At 44.4% G+C, this 16,503-nt stretch overlaps 1 protein-coding gene across 6 annotated transcripts in view; it reads left to right on the top strand.

The window, feature by feature from the left end:
- The window catches only part of HTR4 (5-hydroxytryptamine receptor 4), a 141,873-nt gene that overhangs the window by 102,490 nt on the left and 22,880 nt on the right, over positions 1-16,503 (top strand). For 2 of the 6 annotated variants that reach the window (XM_081091843.1, XM_081091846.1), the window contains one exon: positions 13,746-15,509. The exons of the other annotated variants lie outside the window; for them this stretch is intronic. In XM_081091843.1, coding sequence (XP_080947969.1) covers positions 13,746-13,836 — 91 coding nt within the window. In that variant the 3' untranslated portion in view covers positions 13,837-15,509. Of the gene's footprint in view, positions 1-13,745; positions 15,510-16,503 lie in introns of those variants that run through there. 6 annotated transcript variants of the gene reach the window in all.

The raw sequence follows: 16,503 nt of genomic DNA, 5'->3' as shown, positions 1-16,503 counted from the left end.
GCTAAACTCTTTGTGCATAGTGGGTCTCCCAGAATTCTGTGCTCCTGAGGCATCACAAATGTGATTGGGTGGCAAGGAACTACAGTGCACACATGTACTGGGCGACCTCTGCTCACGTGCACTCTCCATGGGCCTTTCAGCCTTCACAAGTTCATAGACAGAGTTATGAAAAATTTCAGGATCGTGACAAGCAAAGCATTAAACCAAGCTCTGGGTCCCCGTGTCATTGCACTAGTCTCACAACCCTGAAGCTGGTCCTCTCGCCTGTCCTGCTCCAATCCCAACCTTTCAGAAAAAGGTGGCTCCTGTGGCGACCACACCAGGACAGTAATGAGAATAACAACCTCAGGAGAGCTCCATGTGCCTCACCAAAGAGAATTGGAAAAGTTAGTGCTGTTTGCAGAATGTACCTGCAAAAGTTTGGTGATCAGGTGGCTTAAGCTGCCCTCCGGTATGCCCACTTCTGGGCCAAACTGCAGAGGCTTAACCATTACCCCCTCCACTGAGACATAGTGTCAAGAAAAGTCCTGTCTCTGACTTAGAGGAGGTGAACTTTGGTATGTTATCGAAGGGACAGCCCACCAGGTGTAACCTAATGGTCGTAGGTGCTAGAGTCTGGCACCCCTGGGTTACTGTCCTAACATCTGTCACTTACTATTGATAAATGTTGGGTCTCTCTTTATTCATCTATAAAATAGGGATAATATTAGAACCTATCTCCTAGGGCAGTGGTCGGCAAACTGCGGCTCAACAAACCGTGGCTCACGAGCCACATGCGGCTCTTTGGCCCCTTGAGTGAGGCTCTTCCACAAAATACCGGATCTTCCACAAAATACTGACTTCTGCACATGGGCCATGAAGTTTCAATTGCACTGTACTTGCACGCCCGCACTTAGTATTTTGTAGAAGAGACACACTCAAGGGGCCAAAGAGCCGCATGTGGCTTGTGAGCTGCGGTTTGCAGACCACAGTCCTAGGGTTTTTGTTAACATTAAATATGATACAACATATGTGCAGAGCTGAGCCAAGCTCCTGTTACCCACCAAGCACTCAGTGACTGGAAGCTGGTACAATTGCTGTTATTATGATTGTATATATAGTATCACTCCTATCTTGGTTAAACAACCTTATCTAGTTATTTTCTCAGCTTCCTGATAAGCATTTCTTAAGAAAGGAGTCAGTGGGAATCTCTGTGTTCTACTCACTGCTCTTTAAACAAGGAATGCAGCGCTCCCTCTGCTAGAAGAAAAGCCAGAAATGAATTAACTTAATCACACTGTGTATAAATAATTGTTTAAGTAACATGAGATAAGACTTGTTTCCTGGGTACATCATGCCCTGTGCTGAACAGTTGAGACTATTATTTTGAATATGTCTTATGGCTTTTAAATTAGGAATTTCTATGATCCAACATAAAGACATGCTAACCATGTCCAAGTTGGGTATATTCTGTGTGCATATATTCCTCCTTTGGTTCTGCACGTGCACCTGTTGTTGGGGTGTTAGGGTTCTGTGTAGCAGCCCTCTGAGACTGGTGCCCACGGTAGAGAGGGGACAGGGCATGGGACCCTGTAGGGCAAGTCCACAAACAACACTCAGCTCAGAGATGCCCAAGGTGGTTTATCTGAGGTCCAGAATTGAGACAGTGTGGTGTGGTGCTCTGACCCTCGACCTTGGCTGCACACGAGTGTCACCCAGGAGCTCTTACGTAACACCTGAGCCTGGGTTCTACTTGTAGAGATTCTATTTTAATCAGTCCGGGTGGGGACCAAAAATGCGTATTATTAGGAGCCCTGATGGGCAGCAGGGTTGAGAACCACTGGTGCCATGGAAGCAGCAGGAAGCCTGTCTCTCATCTCTTCGATCACCTCATAGTCATCATCTCTCTGCACCAATAAAATGAGGAAATTGAAATAGAAAATGCTTCAAGTTTAGGCCTAGCTCCATGTGTTAAAACTACTGAGATAGTGTGGGTTTAAAGCAGTAATTCTCTCTCTCTCTCTCTCTCTCTCTCTCTCTCTTCCTCAATGATTTATTTCCAAAATAGTTCAATATTTTTTTAAAAAATTTTAAGATTTGTTTTTCAATAACACATGACAAACTTAGTTTCAGGTGTACAACATCGTGCTTAGACATTTTTATATCTTATGAAGTGATAAATCCATTACCCATCTGACACCATACATAGTTGTTAGAATATGAATGGCTATATTCCCTGTGTTCTCAATCGGGGACTGTTCTGTTTACCAGGGCACATTTTGCAGTGTCTGGAGGCATTTTTGGTTGTCACAATCGGTGGATGCTACTGGCATCCGGCGATAGAGGTCAGGGATGCTGCTAAACATCTGACAATGCGCAGTACAGCACCCCTCCCTCCAACAAAATAATGCTGAGGTTGAAGAACCCTGCTTGAAACTACTCCTCTGGGCTTCGCAACAAAGAGCAACAAAGAACCTCCTCCCCTCTGCCAGGGCACAGCAGGAGAGGTCTTCTGGCAATGCCAGGAGGAGCAGATGCTTTTATCGGCCCACTGCAGTGCAGCCCAGCGCCATGTGGGCCCTCTTCATCTCCATCCATTCCCAAGACAACATAAGGGAAACAACGCTGTTGAAGGCCATTGGTGTTTCTTGGGGGAAGGGCCCTGCATTTGTGTGGTTAGAGTGCAGGCAGTAACCTTGCAGAGAAGCCCTTCCCACAGGCAGGCTCTATGAGCATGTTCCCTTACAGCGTGTACTTGGCAGGGACACAGCCCTCCCAATTTAGTCAGAGCAGCTGTTCAGGAAGGAGTCGCCTCCAAAGCACACTGAGAGAGCCACCAGAAAACCACGCCCCGTGTAAACGAAGTGTAGTCCGCAGTGGAATGATGCAGGTCCCTGGCCCATACCAGGTGTCGACAAACTGGAGTGTGTTCAGAAGAGGGTAAACACCGTGATTTCTTGGTGGAATTCATGACAGATGAAGAACAATGTAATAAGCACTGTTTTTCTGGATGCGAGGGCTCTTATGGGAAAGAGGGACCCAGCTTGTTCAGCATGGGGCTAAGGGGGAGAGGTAGGATCAAAGGATAGAAGGTTCAAGACCACGTATTTTAATTTAGGACACGGCACGTTTTAGTGCACAACTGCCTTACTAGGGAATTCTCATAAAGGAAGAGGAAAGAGGCGGGTGACCACCCTGCACTTAGACGGGTAGCTGACCGTCAGTCACTGCAAACATTGATCATTAGCATCACTGAGGGAGGGCTGGGAGACTGAAGATGTTCTCAGACCCTTCCTTTGTGACAGTGTGTTACAGAACCGCCAGAGCCCTCCCACAGCGCAGTGCAACACAAGGGAGTAACACCCACTTCAGCCTGCCTCACGTTTTGTTTGGTGGAAGCCGGAGACCTGGAAAGATTACAGTGGGAACAGGCATGTCAGAGGCAATACGGTCAATGTCAGGGGCCGTTCTTTTCTGCTTTATGATTCTTCTGGCTATCTGGCTGGTGGGGAATTTAGAGAAATTTAAGGCAGAACTACATCCTGGGCTCTATAGGTGCTCAGTGCTACACGGCTGACTTGATGCCCAAGATTCCACTGGAGGAAAATATTGTCATATCCACCCATCAGGATATGTGTCTGTTGTTGGAGGCCTTCATATGAACAGAATTACTGTTTAAAGATTTGTAGGGTGAAGGAACCCTAGGCTGTGATTAAGGAGACATGCCCTCAATCTGGTTTTTATGTTCTTCCTTCTTCATGGAGAGAGTTAGGGCCAGGACTTCAGGCTCTGAAAACGCCAAGGCAGGATGCCAGTGGAGGAGGAAGCAGGGCACTGGTGGCTAATAACACAGGGCTTCGTGTCTGCTGGACTTCAGGTCCTGCCACTTTGAAGCTGTGTGGTCCCGGGCAAGTTTCTTGACCTCTCAGTGCCTTGGTTTCTTCCATGACAAATGGAAGTGGAAGTGGTTCTAGCCTCATGAGATTGTTGTGAGGGTCATGTGAGATACTATACATACAGAGCCTGGAACGCAAAGTTATTGATACCTTGTGCTCTCGTTATCCTCTTCATCATCTTTCTGGGCAGCTGTCAGGAACACAGGCTAGTAGGACAGGCTCCTGCTTCTGGAACACTGGTCCATTGTCAGCACAGGGTCTGAAGGGAAATGTTTAGGTGTCAAAATCGCCATCATTTACATCCTCCTGACAAGGGACAGGTTAGTTCCTGAGCAGTGAGTTCAGAGGGGAAGGAAACATACTTTAGTTGCAAGGATAGAGGAACCGTGGAGAAGGAGCAGTGCGGGACCTTCCAGCTGCTGTCCTAGAACAGTGCTGGGAAGCCAGCTTCCACCCCTGTGTGAGGAAACCCAAAGAGAGGCTTCTGGTTACATAAACAAACCAATGGAGGGGCTCTATTCAACCAAAGAGCTAAGAACTTACTTTCCACAAAGAGATTCTAGGACAGTCTTTTCTCATTTCTGTGCCTATTGCAGTTTATTTTTAACAAGATTCTTCGAAATATTTCACACTTAGAATTGTTCTTAGAGAGCCTTTTATTCTCTAAGAAATGGGTGAATCTGTATTTTTATAAGCCTAACATATATATGGTGTCTGCTTATGTTCCTGTTATCCTTTTTAGACTTTTACTTCCTTTGCTGGCTGGGATAATAGTTTTTTCCTCTGCCAACTAGCATTGCCTGCTTTAAGTTTCTGACTTTGGAGAAAGGAGTATGTGTGTGTGAACACATACACACAAATATACATGTATTTACATATGTTCATACATATGTATACACATATATGTGCATGTATATGATTGTCAAGTAAAATAATCAGGAATTATTTGGTTTTAGAAGTTCTAGCCTAGTCATCACTATCTTTACCTTCATCATCATCATCATCTTAGAATCTACAATTTACTAAGCACTGGCTCATATACCAGGCATTGATCTAAGAGCATTGCATGCGTCATCTTGTTGAGCAGGTGTTATTATTCTCATTTTACTAATGAGGAAACTGAGACAGAGAGATCAAGTACCTTCGGCAGAGTCCTGTAGTTAGTGAGTGGTAAGGCCAAGATTCTAATGCATGTTCGTCTAGTTCCAAAACCTTGCTGTTAGCCATGAAACTATGCCCCTTGCTAGTTATCTGAAAACTCTTGAAAGAATACAAAACGTTTGCTTCTCAGGCACAGAGAGGACTTGAGAAGTGATCTGCTCAAGTATCCCAACCAGTGCAGTTATCTCTTCAACCACTTATCTGGGAGGGAGCTGCTGTCCCTCTTGCCAGTGAGGGGCAGCTCCTCATTATTATCCAAAGCAAGGCATTCCATTGTTTGAACAGCCATAGCTGTTGCAAAGGTTGGTCAGATTTTACTTCCCTGTATATTAGCATCATTAAAGTTTAGCGTTTTATAGCTGGAGACTACAACAGAGCTCCAGCAATCCAGTGGTTTTTAAATAGTTTTCTTCTGGTGTGGAAATCTTTTGTTCCAGTAGACTCTTCCTTGGACCTGTGAACAGTAAAACTACAACTGCTTTGATCAAAACAGATCTTCATATGGGGTGGGGTGGGGGGGCAGTCACAAAATCATGACCACTGACCCCATCCCGCCAATGTTTCGTGTAGCCTTTCCATGAAGTTGTTAAAGTCTTGTTAAGAATAACCCAAATAGACCACTAAACAGACAAGAATATTGAACCCAAAAGGCTTCAATCTTGCTGGTAAAGATCAGAATCCAAGCCTCAGAATTTCTAACCTTAAATCTCACTTATTCGTTCATCTATTACCTTTTTATTACATGCTGAGTATGGTCCATGCACTGTTCTAGGCAGCAGAGACTCAGCAGGGCTCTCGACAGGCAAGATTCCTGCCATTAAAGAGTACATCGTAGAGATTTTATCATCTCACTTTTTTTGATGGTTCAAGGCCTGCTTTTGGATTCCGTTACCCACCCCACCTCCCAAACACACACATCACACACACACACACACACACACACACACACACACACACACACAATCAGACCATCCTGGACAACTTCTTCTGCATTCTTCTTCCAGAGCTTTCCAGAAGGCTGGGCTCTAGGATGGTACTCAAGGCTGTTCATGTATTTGGTGATTTTAAAGTGACCTTCCCTCGACAGTGTTGCAAATTATAATTCTTTTTCTACCTCTGATTTTCTTTGGGACTATGTGTACAATATAACTATGGAGAGAGAAGCTATTTCATATGTCTCATTCAAGAGAATGGAAAGGCCGTTCGGGCAGGTAGGATTCTAAACTGTAAATGCTGGCTGAACTGAGTTGAGTAAAATAACCCTGAACAACATGGAGTGACTTGCCGTGGGCAGACATGAAGGGCATACAAAGCTTCTCTGGCTAAACCCAATCTGGTTTCCCAGCTCATTTCCTTCAACTCTTCCCCCAGCCTAACTCCCTATGCAAGACTGATCTGTTTTCCTCAAATAAGTAGTGGATTCTTCTGCCTTGGGATTATTATTTCTGCTGCTTCAAAAGCTCTTCCTGGCTTTCCTGCCTGTCAGGAGCCTACTCTTCCTGAAGGTGTGGTTTCAGTGCAGCCTTCTCAACTTTCCTGGTCCCGCCCCCTCAGTCTTGAGTAACAACAGTGACTTCCTCCTCTGGGCTCTCTTCCCCTCTGCTTCTCCTTCTCCTTCTGGAAGCTCAGCTCCTTCCCTGGGATCTTAAGGACTTTTATGCACCTGACACACCCTTCACTCCTCTAGGCAGCTTCTCAAGAGCAGGATTTTTTCAACCTGCCAAGTCTAGGAGTCCAGGGTGCCTGTGAGGTGAAGGTGCTCATTTCTTGATGCTGATGCAGTGAGACTTCGTGTTGGATGGGCTGGTCTGGATCATGGCTCAAACTCTCCCTAGATGTTTGACATGGGCAAGTAACTAAGCCTCATTCCACTCAACTAGAGCGTATGGAGTAGGATGATTGTGAAAATTCTGTGAGATAGGCCATGATTTGCTTATTTAGCAGTCATTGGCACATAGTAAGCACTCAATAAATGTCGGCTGTTTTCCTTACGGGTCCATCCTGTTAAGGCTTTTTCTCCTAGATGTTTTTAGGTTCCATCATATAGAAGTAGTTTAGCAGAAAAAGCAGGCAAACCGTGAGATCCCCCAAAATTCCATGTTCCAATCCCTTGCCATTTAGGAATTATGGTAGGCAATGGCAAATAAATAAATAAATAAATAAATAAATAAATAAATAAATAAATCTCCGAAGGACATTGGTTTGTCAGTGGAGCAGGAGGGAAGCAGATGCATTGGGATTAGAATAAGCCATGCCCACTGATTTGATCTTGCACTTTGGCTTGTTGAAAGATGGGCATAGCTGAGGCTCATGATGGAATTAAAGAGCCCCTGGGAATACATTTTGTCCCGAGGCCACAAGGTTAGGCATCCCAAACTACACAGACTCAGCTATTTGTGGTCCTTTCTGCAAGTAGCACAAAATAGCAGAAAAAGCTGTGACCTGAGATAGCTAGAGCTTCCGCCCAGGGGATGTGTTGGTTTATGTCCTTGCCAAGACATTATGCTGTCTGCAATTCAGTTTTCTTATTATCTGATAGGGACTGTTGTCACTCACCTGCTGCCTTCCCAAGATTTTACCATATCTGCTTTCTATTGTCTTTAAATACACTTTTACTCTAAAATATATTTGTAAAGGAAACTCTGTAGCATGATCTTAAATGCAAAACCTTGTAGAGAAGATGATTAAAAATAAATGCAATGGAAACAAAAAGTTAATATTTGCATAAATTATTATTAAAATTTAACTTTGTCCTATTTGCCTGTGAAAGTCTCTGAGCCTGAGGCCTGCTCTCCATTGGTTGGGTCTGAGTGGCTTGTGAAAGCCAGAGAGCAGCCAAACTGAGTCTTTCTCTAAAGTTACCAGAAAGATCACCTTGATAAGGTCTATAAATGTTTAATCACTATATTCTACAGCTGAAACTAATATACTGTTATATGTCAACTGTGAAAATAAATTTTAAAAAAGAATCAAAAGAGATTAAAAATAATAATCAGAAAGAGTGAAAGAAATATTGAATTCCTTATTGAAATTCAAATTATTTAGTGCTGTGCCCATTGGTTGGCATAGCACCTGTGGAACACATCCCATGTTTGGGAAATAGTCTCCCAGAGTTAGCATTTTATTTTGGTTGATAGTGAATCTAAAGACAAATAAAACAGTTGACCCAAGGCATTGCTTTTGAGTAATGTAACTTACTGATAACATAGTGTGTGCGCTCACTGTTTACAGACAATGTAGTTAGTTTTCATCGGGCCATTACACCCAAACATCCTATTTTTCTATCAGTAAAGAACATCTAAAAATATATTGCTGGTGCATCTCTCTACATTTTTTTGCCTTCTCATATTTATGATCATCACCAAGGCTTTTCTCATTTCTTCATCGTCAATATCATGAAAACCAATAAACATCCCCTTTGCTAACCTGTTTGGGTGCATTTAAATGCCTCTGGCCTTTCCCACTCTCCTGCCTTTCTCTTTGCTGCCACCTACGTCTCTGGGTCTAAGTTCTGCCTCGGGGATGAGTAGAATATCATCCTCATGGAATATCATCCTCCCACGTGCATAAGAATCACCTGAGGACACCTTTTTAAAATGCAAATTTCTGCTCTTGCCACTTGACCTCTGTCCTGGCACCCTGCTGTCAGAGGTCTGGTGTGGGTCCTGGGAATCTGTATTTGTTACAGGGACCCAAGTTAATTCTGATACACATAGTCTCGGGACCCCTTTGTGAAAGATTACTTACCTGGCGATTCTTTCCCTCCAACTCCTCCTCCTTCTCCTTCTTCTTCTTCTGGAACACAGGTAATGATAAGTTGATTTCATCAACTATTAAACTTCATCACAAAACTCTTCCCACCCCCAAAATGATTTCCTAATGGACAGAATTCCAGGTTCGGGAGGCAGAATGCCTGATTTATAGCAATGGACCTATCACTCCCTATCATTCAATCCAGGCCACATACATTGACCTACTTCCTCTTCTAAATTAAAATACTCTGTATCCTCCTTCCCTTGCAGATTTGTGTTGAAGATTAAATATGGGAAAAGGTATAAAAATACTTCATAAATTGTAGAGGATTTTTACAAAACTATGAAAACAAGAACTGTACTTAAAAATACTTCTGTTAAAATATTGGAGATTCTTTTTAATGATGTTTTTAAATTTTATCTTAATCATTGAAAGTATTACAGATGTCCCATTTACCCCCTCCACCCCACCCTGCCCCTCCCTAGGCCTTCACCACACTATTGTCTGTGTCCATGGTTTATGCATATATGCATATAAGTTCTTTGTTTAAACTCTTCCTGTCCTGCCCTTCCCTCTGAAATATGTCAGTGTGTTGTATGCATCAATGTCTATTTTGTTTGTCAGTTTATTTGTTACTTAGATTCCACATATAAGTGAGATCATGTGATACTTAACCTTTATGACTGGCTTATTTCACTTAGCATAGTACTCTCCAGGTCCCTCCAGGCTGTCTCAAAGGGTTAAAGATCCTTCTTTTATATAGCTGCATGGTATTCCATTATGTAAATGTACCACAGGTATTTTATCCATTATCTATTGATGGGCACTTGGGCTGTTTACAGTCTTGACTATTATAAATAATGCCACTATGAATATAGGGGTGCATATATTCTTTCTGATTGTGTTTCAGGCTTCTTAGGATATATTCCTAGAAGTGTGTAATGATGTTTTGCATCAGGGATTTTGAGCGACTCTGCCAATGTTTCTGATCAAGCATATGTTTGAGGAGAGACAGTTGTGATCTCGCTGCATTTTAAGTTGTGGCATCTCAGCCCCTATCCTCTCCTACCCAGATACACTTAACAGCTTTGCAGTGTAATTTCACAGATTCAGAAATGGAGGCCTTTCATATCCTTTAATACAAATCCAAAAATTACACCCCCTTGTGTTTCCAGTGAAACTTTTTCCCTCCAACACAGAATAGAAAGTATCAGATACTAACAATAGAAAATTAAAAGCCAAATTTGAAGCAATTACCCACAGCTTTGGAGAACAGTCCCACACACAGCTGGTGCCCAATCAGAAGGTTTGTATCTGTCACCCACCATCTCTGCTACTCACACAATCAGAATGTCAGAGCCGCAAAGGATCTTATAGATAATCCTCCTCCTCATTTAAAAAATGAGCAAGGGAGGCACAGGAAAAGGACTATGTCATCAGAGTCGCCCATGGGGGGAGGCTAACAAGGCATTAGGTTCCCGTCTCCCGTTCACTGCTCACATTGCTGCACTCAGCTGCTTCCTTGGCTGAGTTAGTAGGGTGACCTTGCAGTTGAAAGTGGAAGGGGTTCACTTAGTGTTAAAGTCACATGCACTGAGTGTGATCTGTTGTGCTGGAAGTTGGTCTCTTGGCGTGAGCATATTGGGCCATAATTTTGTATCTCGAATGCAGATGTAAAAGGCAGATGGCATTAAACTTGTGTTATCAATTAGATTGGTACATTAGGGTAAGGTGAGAATGACACAGGACAACCAGGACATAAGATCACAGTGTCATTGTTCTCAAGTCCCCATTTGCCCTGTCCAGAGGGAGTTGGTTGTGAGTTCTCCGTTAGAGGCTTGGCCATTGTCCTTCTTTTTCCATGACTCCTCTCTTTGGCAAAGGCTAAATTGATGTATCCTGAATAAAAAGAAGTAACACCAGGCTCCCATTAGCAAGTCCACAGTAATATCAGTCATTTCTTTTTTGTAGCTATTTTAAAGCCTTTGTTATATTTATATTTCTTATTATGCATAAACTTTTTTAAAAATTACATAACTTATTAGGGTGACATTGGTTAATAAAATTATATAGATTTCAGGTGTATAATTCTATAATACATCATCTGTATATTGTAGTGTATGTTCACTGCCCAAAGTCAAGTCTCCTTCCATCACCATTTATCCCCCACCTTCACGTTCTTCTACTTGCCCCCAACCCTCTTTCCTCTGGTAATGACCATACTATTGTCTGTGTCTACCTTTATTTAATCTCTGCCAAGATGACATGAGACAGCTAGTATAACCTTTTGGAAACACTTCTCAAAGGACCTCCTCCATCCTCCCCACAGCTCTGGAGCCTTCTGTACACCCAACTCTGTGGCTCTTCCTGCCTTGTCCTCCATCCTCGCTCCCCTGTCTTTGCTATGTTTATTAACCTGGATTTTTTCCTCTGACTCTGTCCTCCCTCACTTCCTTCTGCCTCTGCAGGGTTGGTTTTCCGTTCGCCTAGCCTCCCCAGTTCTGCATCACAGGAAACATACGTGCCACTTGGCGAAGTTCCTGCATTAGTGGGCAGGGGTGTTAGCAGGAGGGTGCTGTGTTAATGTCTCAGTCACACTGTGTTTCAGTGAAAAGGGGGGCATATCACACTGTAGGCTTCCCACAGGTGGGATAGATAAAATACGTGCCCTGTACATGTTTCTTTTACCCTAAAGTTCATCATCATGGGACAAGAAAATGTTAGAGACAGCAGCACCTGAGCCCTGGACGTAGCAGTGGTAATTCTCAAGGTGACAAGTGACAATGTATCAGGACAATTAAAAGCAGACATTGGTATTAAAAAAATGACGTAAATATAAGGTCAGATCCTGCCATTTATTAATTGAGTAAACTTGGGAAAATTATTTAAACTCTGAAACTCAGTTTCCTTATCTGTTAAAGAGGCATAAAATACATGAATTAATGCATAACACACAGGTACTGCACTAATGGGAGGGAGTTTTAATGTTGATAATGATGATGATAAATAAGTATTTTGGGCCAATGAGAAATAGAAACCCTTCCTTCATTGCTTCCTTTCTATTCATCCTTTGTTTTCCTTTTAATGGATATTTTCAGTGAATGAGACAGATAAAAATGGTGTGCATGTGTGTGTGTGTGTGTGTAGGGGGGTTATGTAAAGACATGAGGCCTCATCTTGAGTATCTATCTAGTGCAGTGGTTCTCAACCTGTGGGTTGCTACCCCTTTGCCTGTCGAATGGCCCTTTCACAGGGGTCGCCTAAGACCATCCTGCATATCAGATATTTACATTATGATTCATAACAGTAGAAACATTACAGTTATGAAGTAGCAACGAAAATAATTTTATGGTTGGGTCACAACATGAGGAACTGTATTTAAAGGACCAGAAGGTTGAGAACCACTGATCTAGTGAATGTATACTGGAAAATGGCACGTGGAAAATCTGGAAGAGGAAGTGTGTAACCAAGGATGAATCGAAAGCTATGTTCTGAGCAAGTAGCCAACCCAGAACAAGTTAGATCTCATTATTTAGGGAAGAAATCTTACATATCCTGCTACAATAAGAATAGTCTCCCAACTGGATGCGAGAGAACATTATGAGGAGAAAGTTGCTGTCCAGGATTGGTGGAAAACATTTAACTGTCTCTGAGCCAAAGCGTATTATATCTCAGGGGATTAAAGGGAGCGGTGGATCAGACCTCTGGCTGGTGCTCTTTTGAGGACTGGGAAAATGAGGACAGCCTGGAGACAAGTAAATATTGACCAAGTTGTTAAAGGCATTCTAAAAGCTGGACTCAGGAAACTGCGGGCTCTTCGCTTGAAACAGACCTTACCAAAATTCTAGAACAATTATAACACAAACCATTTGTGAGCAAGAGTCAGTGTTATTTCATTAAAAATAAATCATGCCAACTACTAGTAATTTCATTCTCTATTAGGACAGGTTTTTTTTTCTGCTTGGCATTAGAGATGCTTTAGCCAGGCATTGGACAAAGCCTTGCATGGGCGGGCCCAGTCTCAGCCTGTCATAGCGCACCGCGACGCTCTGTGTTTGCCCTGTCCTGATCAATAGTTGTTTTATCTTGATGTAAAAGGCAGATGACACTAAACTGAAAGATCTAGGCAGCAATAAATTATCTGACCTTCCTATGTGCTTGTTAAGTCCTCAAAGTCTAGTTTGAGTTGGTGGTAAATAATCACATCTTGAATGTTGAAATTGTTATGATTTAGAATGATCTCAGTCAGCTAAAAGGATACCAGATCGATAACATGACATTTAACGGAGACACATGTAATGCCCTATATTGTGGCTCAAACTACATAAACTGCTCCCATGTAATAAAGAACCACTGGAATGGACAACTGTTTGTATCAAAAACATGCAAATTGGCAATAAAATCAATATAAGCCAAGAGCATATTGCCGTAGTCAGAAATGAACTTACTGCCGGCCACAGTCATGGAAGTTAACTAAACCGATGATGGAAAGTGCATGGTGTGTCCTGCTCACTGTGTCCATCTGTGCTCTTTCCTGGCACCTTGTTTCAAGAGAGATAATCATAAAATACGGGTTGTGTTCAGAGGACAGTGTTCATCCTCGGGACTGTTCTGGAAACCAAAATATACGATGAACCATTAGAGAAATGTGTAGCCTGGAGAGAAAAAACTTGGAGGATATAATTAGTAGAGGGAAGAATTTTAAGTGGGCCTGGCGGGCACAGTAGTTCCACTAGGAAGACAGATTTGGTCTAATAACACCAACAGGCTCTTTCACTAAAGTTGCTCAAAAATAATGTGTCCTGGCCAGGCACTGGGGATTCCTCCTTAGGGGCTGACCAACCACGCGTCTGCGTGGCGCGAGGGTTTCCTGCACTGGGGGAGGGGGCCCTTTCCCGAGGTCCTCTGTGGCGTCCATTCCAACTCCGAGGTTCTGTGGTCTTCTCCCCTCTCCAGGGACGCAGTGGAATGTGGTGTCCAATGGGAGAGTCAGTGCCTCCCCCCAGCAACTTCTCCTTTGATGGCTGCTCAGCCCAGTGACACTTAGTCCCTGGGCAGTGACTCAGAAGACAGCCATCCCTCCGAGCAGGGCCAGGTCCTAAGCTGCTGCTCGTGCGTGACTGCGCCTGGTGTTCTCTTCATCCGAGCGTTCCTTCTGTCCATCCGTCGGGGCAGGCACCCCGTGCCCACCGGGCTTTTCCTCCGGGATTCCAGCAGGCAGCGCTGGTGGGAGTCAGAGGAGAGGATGGCCCCCCTGTTCACTGGGGGTCCTCCTCCAGAGATGCCCCTATGAAGGGATCTTTCATTTCCCAACTCCTTCCTGGCATTCGCCCTTGCTGCACAGTGTCTCTTGTCGCCAGTCTGTCCCTTTACTGTGCCTGGTCGGTCCCACTCATGTTCCAGACACGATCGCTCACTGTGTCCTATCTCAGCCATAGGTGTCGCTAAATATGCCTTCTTGGCTCTGCCTGCTCACAGACCAATGTTGTCACAACTTCCCCTCCCCCTCCCCCTCATGCCTGTCGGTCAGAGTTGTTGGTGTTCAAAAGCACACAATGCTCGCTTGTTCAAACTACTCACTGTCTCATCTCACCCTGTTCTGTGCCAGACACTACCACACTTTCCTCCCGGGCTCTGGGTCCGAATGTGTGGCCTCCCGGCCAGTCCCCGTGTCAGTCGCAGACTTTATCTGCTCTTCCTTATGTCTGGTGTCAGTCCTTCTCTCCAGGACATGCTCCATTTATTTCCCTTGGAAGAAACTGGGGCAGAGATCGACCTGAGGAACACAGTCTCCGCAGCAACCTTGGAGGGAAGCCGAAGACAGACAGCTTGCCCCGGAGCCGTGGCCTCAGCCCCTTCTGCTTCGAGATGCCCGCCTTGCTCTACAGCTAGAGCAGCATCTTGTCCTAAGGGGCCTTGGGCAGGGCCCCGGCATCGTAGTGTTTATTAAAAGACTTTGGAATCTTTCCTGGGAGCTTGTGGTGAGGCCCAGGACAGCAATTTGTAACCCTGGATTCTGGCCGTGTTGCTTTCAAAGGGGAGACTGTTGGGAGCTCATACTGCTGAGACCTGTCACAAACTGCCGTCCCCTGTGGAGGAGGCAGGACCAAGCAGTGCCAGGGGCGCAGAAACAGTGCTTGACTTGAAGTCTGAGGACCTGGATTCCAGCCCAGGCTCTGCTCCTAATAGGCTGTGAGATCTTGATCCAACCCTCCATCACTTTCCACGTCTGTCAGTTGAAGCTTGGACTAGGGGATCTCTAAGATTCCTCTCCGTTTCTAGGACAACAGGATGCAGCTATAGTCATCTGCTACCTCCAAAAGCCATGGCCGGCAGGCCTTTTGTCTGTTTCAAAGGAACTAGCGTTGGGTCTTCTAGCCCCTTGACCTTGCAGCTTTGCCCTTCAGATTCACCTAAATGTCTTTCATTCCAAGCCGTCCATGGAGTGAACTGCCTAGGAGTGAATGTCACAAAGAAGTAAACGCCTTCAGGCCCCAGAGCCATGGGGGGTTTTAACGTTGATCTTGGCTGTGATTTGATAGCATCTCAGGACTTTGTCACACTCACTTCGTTCCCGCTGCTTAAGAAGAGTCAGTTACCATTCCTGTTGATTTTTTACTTTAGTCCTGGAATTGAACCACAGGACAGGAAAGACTTTGGAATGAGGAAGAGGAAATTGTCCCCAAACCATCCAAATGCAAAAAGAAAGAAAGAAAGAAAGAAAGAAAGAAAGAAAGAAAGAAAGAAGGAAGGAAGGAAGGAAGGAAGGAAGGAAGGAAGGAAGGAAGGAAGGAAGGAAGAAAGGAAGAAAGAGAGAAAGAAAGAAAGAAAGAAATCTGTCCTGTGAAGACTTCATTTTACTGGGGAGAAAGTCATGCCTTAGGGAAGGGGAAAACCTCTCACGAGAAGTGTTCTTTGGAACTCCGGAGTGTTGTGGCGAAATGCTGCCCCGTGCTGAGATGCTCCCTGGGAGGCTGGGCCTCTCGCTGGTCCATGGAGCAGATTCGGTTGGGAATCTATTCTCATCACACGTGAAGAAAGTTTATTAAGTCCTACCTTGCACCTGGACTGGCTAGACAACATCCTTTGCTTTTTCAAGTCACTGTCATCTGCCTTTACTAGATTTGGGACTCAGGACCGTTTCGAGGATGGTCTTTTTCTAACACAAAGGAGGGAACAGTAAGGTTCTGAGCCCCAGGGCCGAGAATCTGGCCGTCAGACCCCAGCTGTCTGCTCTCACACCACCGCGCTGCCCACCGCCTCCCGGAGCACACGCACATGAGTCAGTGGCTGACTTCCCGTGTGTCCCTGAACTAAGAGCCGGACCTCTCTGGACTCGGAGAGACTCTCTCCCGCCTACATCACAAAGTTGTTGTGGCGACAAACAGTGTTTGTGAAAACATTCTGCGAATCATAAAATGCCAGTCTGTATGTTGATTATTACTTTGGATGTCCCTGTGCTCCCCAGGACTCAGAATTTCTTCACCAAGAGATGAACCGATTTAGAGAATGAACCCTCTGTATTGAAAAACAATGCCAAGGGAGCTCCTTTTGGGGGTCCATTCTTCCAAAGCCACCCTTCCTCATTTGGTTACTCCAGGTTTTGCAATCCACACAACGTTGCAGGTTTATACATCACAAACCCTGTATTTATTGGGATTTTGTTGTTCTCAAAATAAAGGAATGGTTGGAGAGAGATGGGGGCTAATTTGGT

The sequence above is a fragment of the Myotis nattereri genome, assembly GCF_964212035.1.
Source record: "Myotis nattereri genome assembly, chromosome: 5".
NCBI lineage: Eukaryota > Metazoa > Chordata > Mammalia > Chiroptera > Vespertilionidae > Myotis > Myotis nattereri.
This window is presented reverse-complemented; position numbering and strand designations above follow the sequence as displayed.